The sequence below is a fragment of the Populus nigra genome, chromosome 4, assembly GCF_951802175.1.
Source record: "Populus nigra chromosome 4, ddPopNigr1.1, whole genome shotgun sequence".
NCBI classification, from domain to species: domain Eukaryota; kingdom Viridiplantae; phylum Streptophyta; class Magnoliopsida; order Malpighiales; family Salicaceae; genus Populus; species Populus nigra.
This window is the reverse complement of record NC_084855.1, coordinates 12,332,678-12,337,617: the sequence shown is the minus strand read 5'-3', so window position 1 is coordinate 12,337,617 and position 4,940 is coordinate 12,332,678. Positions and strand designations below refer to the sequence as shown.

At 33.9% G+C, this 4,940-nt stretch overlaps 1 protein-coding gene across 2 annotated transcripts; it reads right to left on the bottom strand.

Annotated features, from left to right (window-relative positions):
• Positions 1 to 827: 827 nt before the first annotated feature.
• Positions 828 to 3,436, bottom strand: LOC133690942 (heavy metal-associated isoprenylated plant protein 39-like). 2 transcript variants are annotated; one of them, XM_062111225.1, is made up of 3 exons: positions 3,154 to 3,436; positions 2,561 to 2,636; positions 828 to 1,506 (listed from the first exon to the last, which is right to left on the bottom strand). In XM_062111225.1, exons 1-3 carry the CDS (start codon positions 3,157 to 3,159, stop codon positions 1,085 to 1,087), a joined length of 504 nt encoding a protein of 167 aa, XP_061967209.1. In that variant the 5' UTR covers positions 3,160 to 3,436; the 3' UTR covers positions 828 to 1,084. The 2 variants fall into 2 exon arrangements, with proteins under 2 accessions (XP_061967209.1, XP_061967210.1); XM_062111226.1 differs by lacking the exon at positions 3,154 to 3,436 and adding an exon at positions 2,923 to 3,118.
• Positions 3,437 to 4,940: the final 1,504 nt, after the last annotated feature.

Sequence of the window (4,940 nt, the reverse complement as noted above, 5' to 3'; positions counted from 1 at the left end):
AATCCTATAATTGAGTTGCAAAAAATATTTGTGATTCATCAATAACGACTCAATCAATTATCCTGGATCTCTAAATATTTTCTTGCCAGTATTATTTTACTAATTTTAAGTGTGATAAGTCACCAAAAATCTCGAAAAGAAATAGTTAGCCAGAAATGCATGCTGCAAGCTGTCTCTATTAAATTCCCGAAACAGAAAACTCCATAAGCTAACTTCTGATGTCTAACCAAACAGTGGCATGCTACTTGCCAAGAAGAGAGTTGGATCCTTTGAAATCATCATTGCATAACGACACCGACCAAATTAGCTGGACCACGGCACTTTAGCTGACATAGGAGAAAGCTGACAAGTTAAGATAAACGAGACCCACAAATTCACTTCTCTCTCTACACATTACACATGAACAGAGGAAGACGGTGAGAGAGAAAAACAAAATCTAGCTTGTTAGCTATGGCCCACCTTGGATTCTCTTCAACCTTTTCACAAATGCCCCGCTCTTGCCCAAAAGACAAGGCTATTATTAACCATGAATGTGCGTGTAATAATTTTCCCACGTTTGCCATCCTATGAACTATTATTAGAGAACGGTCTGGGTAGCCCTGTTTATCATTGCACTGCGGCAGCTGTGTTTTAAAAAGAAATTAAATTATTTTGATAGGGTGATGATAAAGGTAAATTTAAAAAATATATATTATTTTAATATATTTATAAATGATAAATATTTAAAAAATAACATTTATTACATTCCAAACATGGGAATGTTCTATATTCTACTGTATATGGCTTGGTTCGAAAAACAAGAAATTGAATACAAAAGAAAAGAAAGAAACAAGAAATAGCAATAGCTATACAAATTGTATAGATAATGTATCAAAGAACAAGCTGCAAAAATTTCATTTATTCTCTCTACAGATTACTTAATGTCTGAAGAGATGAAAGAGGCAGATATATCACCACCTATATACAGGGCTCCTCACTTCTTAAATGTCGCATGCATGCCTCAACCACACATTGATGAGATTAAAAGCAATCATCAGCTGGAAGGAAAAGTTGTCGTCTTTAATTTATAATTATAGCCCAACACTCAACAGATAACACAAGCATTTGGATTCTCTTCTATGCTTTGGGCATAGTAATATGTGGTCATATGAGGATTGTAAGCTCTGTAGGCCTTGACAAGCTCCATAACTGGGTCTGGTGGTGGTGCTGCTTCTTTCTTTTTCTCTTCTTCCTTCTTCTCCTCTTCTTTTTTGGGTTCTTCTTTCTTGGCTTCCTCTGGCTTAGCTTCTTCCTTCTTAGGTTCCTCCTTCTTTGCCTCCTCCTCTTTCTTGGCTTCCTCTTTCTTAGCCTCCTCTTTCTTCTCAGGCTCAGGCTCTTTCGCAGGCCCTACTGAGAGAATATCTGCTTGCCAATATTTTCTCAATTTGCTGACTACGCTTACAGGATCAACTGTTCCTATCACAGTCAGTTTCTTTGCCTTCATGTCCATGGCAATGGAATCAATTCCTATAAAATTGCAAAACGTTATTTTCCCCAATAACAATGTCCCGCACGCTAAAAATTAGTAAGCACACAAACACTTGCAAATTGATACATCCATCGTTTTTTATTTCCATTTTCTTTATTGGGAGAACGCTCTCTTCGTTAAAATTCCTCAGAGTTTTTTTTTATTATTTTTTTTAAAAAAACTCCCTTTTGTTTCAGTGGGATGAGTTAGGCCTCTGTATATGTGGAAAGTCTTAAGCTTTAACCACTAATTAAACTGTCTTTTAAGAGCCTCATCTCCCATTTAGAATTTGCACCAATTAACCACATACAAAACATATGCAAATTATAAAGCAAATGGTTAGCCTGTCCGCAAACAAAGGAAATCATAGGTTTTGGAAAAGTCATTTTATGCAGCCCTGCATGTCTCACTTCAATGCAAGTTTGATTTCCATTTGTATTCTTTTGCCTGATTAGGACGTGCATTTAAATATTGGATCTACACGACGATTTTCATGATTTTAGGAGAATATTCGATAAATCAGAATTACTTCAACAGAAATATATATTCCATTGCTAGTTTGCGCGCGATGGCTTATTTGATAGGTACAGACATTTGTCCTCTATGATTTGAGGTCATATTTACTTGAATCTCGATAGAAATAGTTGAAGCAGAGAAAGGACAGACCTGAAGGGAAATCTCAACTAAAAAAATAGACACAGGGAGCAATCATCACGAAAAGGAAACAAAGAATAAAAATGTTTTTACGCACACCCAAAAAAAAAAAACAAAGAAAATGAGTAATTAAACAAACATGCGGTGGGCTTAAATGCAATATTAAGGTGAAAAATAATAAAAATTATTTTTATATTTTTTAATTATATTAATATCAAAAATAATTTTTAAAAAATAAATAAATATATTTTTAAACAAAATCAACTATTACAACACTCTAAAAAAAAAAAACAATTTGCTTCCCTTCATTTGTCACAAACATATCCAAATTACCCATGTAAGGAAAAAGGAAAAAAACTAACATTGAAATCCTAAAAAAATAAGAGATTAATTTGGCACCTGAAAGAGTAGACACAGTCTTCATAGCCTTTTGCTTGGATTTGTCATCAGTCAAGTCCAACTTCAACACAAACTTCTGCAACCATAAATTAAATAGATCTAATTCAGAACTTACTTCAATTTAACTACTTTCAGAATTTCCTTAATCATGTCAGCAAAACTTAATGAAATGATCAAAACCAATTTGATTTACTTTTTTTTCTTTTGTGTCTAAAAAATACCCGATGGTTTTCACTCTTACAAGTAGCAAAAATCGAAACAAGTTACAAATGTAAGAAAGCACCAACCCAGAATCAACAAACTTTTAAATGATCAATTATCTATAAAGAGACCAGAACTTGACTAATGTACGAAATCTGAACCTCAACTTGACATTCAAAAGAGTCTCTTCTTAAAAAGTGCACTCAAAATACTGATTCTTTCTTTAACGAGTCCCAGAAAGATACCCCTGACACTCATGGACTCCTCTAGATACCAGGAATCAAATGAACCCGTGAACCAGAAACCAAGAAACTCTTAAAGAATCAAAACCCAATAAAGAAATACAAAGGAAACACATAAAAAAATAAAGATTCCAAAACAGGGAATCAAACCTTCATTTCTGGTTAGCCTATTGAGGGATGTGAAGATCAAAACCGAGATGAGAGAATGCGGGGAGAGAGAGAGAGAAGGGGGGGAGTGACGGGGAGAGAGATGAGGGCTGTTGAAAAAAGAGAGAGTAGGAAACGAAATCAAATTATGCTTTGTTGAAAAAGAGGTGGAGATAGTTATGGACACCAATAAATCCGAAAGAAAACAAGAAATGCAGAATAGGAGAGAGAGAGAGAGAGAGAGAGAGAGAGTAACGTGGAGAATAAATTGAGTACTCGGACGTGGAAGGGGTGTTGGGAGTGGAATTATGTAGACCACCAGTCTCAACTCTCAAGCTCTCTAACCTCAGACAGAAAAAGGAAAAGATACATCGTTTTCTATGTATGTCTACGCGAATGAAAGAGGAGTGAGAACTACGCTTGACCGCATGTTGAAGTTGAATGACGCAAACCATTTTTGTTTCCTTTTTCTTTTTCAAGAGAATTGTAAAATGTAGATTTGTGTTTCATGTTTTCTTCTGTTAATTTTGAATGACGCAAACCATGTTTTCTTCTTTAATTTTCAAAATTTCGCATATCTATATATATAAACTACCACCATATAGACTTTGTGTTTCATGTTTTCTTCTGTTAATTTTGAATATTTTGAAATGAAAGTAAAGCTTTTTCTCACAAGTTTATTGGTTTGCTTCATGTATATTCATCATTAATAAAAATTTAAAAGGAATAGCATAGAATCTAACTTGGGATTGTTGAAAGGAAGCAACCCTAATCCACATCTCACTTTTGTTATAAAACATTTTATTTCAACCAGGTTTCTTTCTTCCCATTTTCCAACTCTTCTTCATTTTTTAGTTTCATTAGTATAGTGGAAAAACAAATGTTTTCCTATCTTTTATCTTTTATGTGCTGGTTTCATAATAATTATTAAAATAATTCTACAACTCACTTGAAAGTATACATGGAGTATTGAATTACTAGGTTGGTTTATATCTTTTATCATTATTAAAATGATATTATTTTACTTAATTAAATCAGATTTGACTAGATCAACTAAGTTTTATTGAATTAATATCTTTTTTTCAACTTAAAACCCAATTCGGATTAAGTTGTGAGTTGCTAGTTTTCTGAATTAACCTATTAAGTCAGACTAACAAGTGTTAATAATTATAATTAATTTTACATGAAATATTTATGTTAATCCATTAATTAACATAAAATATTTTATAATCAACGCATAAATCTTGATGAATAACAATTATAACCCTAACAAAGAAAATAATAAAACCATTTCCATGTCATCATCGTTAATTCATTATTAGTGACGCCATCATTTTATTTACTTCACGTTTCTCCAAACAAAATGTTTTAGGTGAAACTAGGCATAGCACGAAGGAGGAGGAGAACATGAGAAGCAAATGATAAACTCGTGCACGTAAGTAACTAGTTTGAATGGTCAAAAGTTTATCAGTTATGTAGTTGGTGGCGCGTGAAATAACAACCAGTGTAATTGAGGTTATTTGCGTCAAACAAGAGCCGTCGTTTTAGGCTCCAGAGGAAAGTACGGACCCCACTAGTCAATGGTAGAATTTTCCCGTGCGACTTCTTACCATCACCGGCGACGTTCCATTTTCAAGCCGTAAGATTTAGAAGGCAGCCATTTTTTAAAGTCCAAAGCACTAGGGATCTAATCTTTAGACACGTAGCTTCTCTTGCGTCACTTCCGTTATTGTAATCTGGAGGACTTGTGGCGTCGCCTCAACGCAACTGGAACTTTTTGATACATCCAA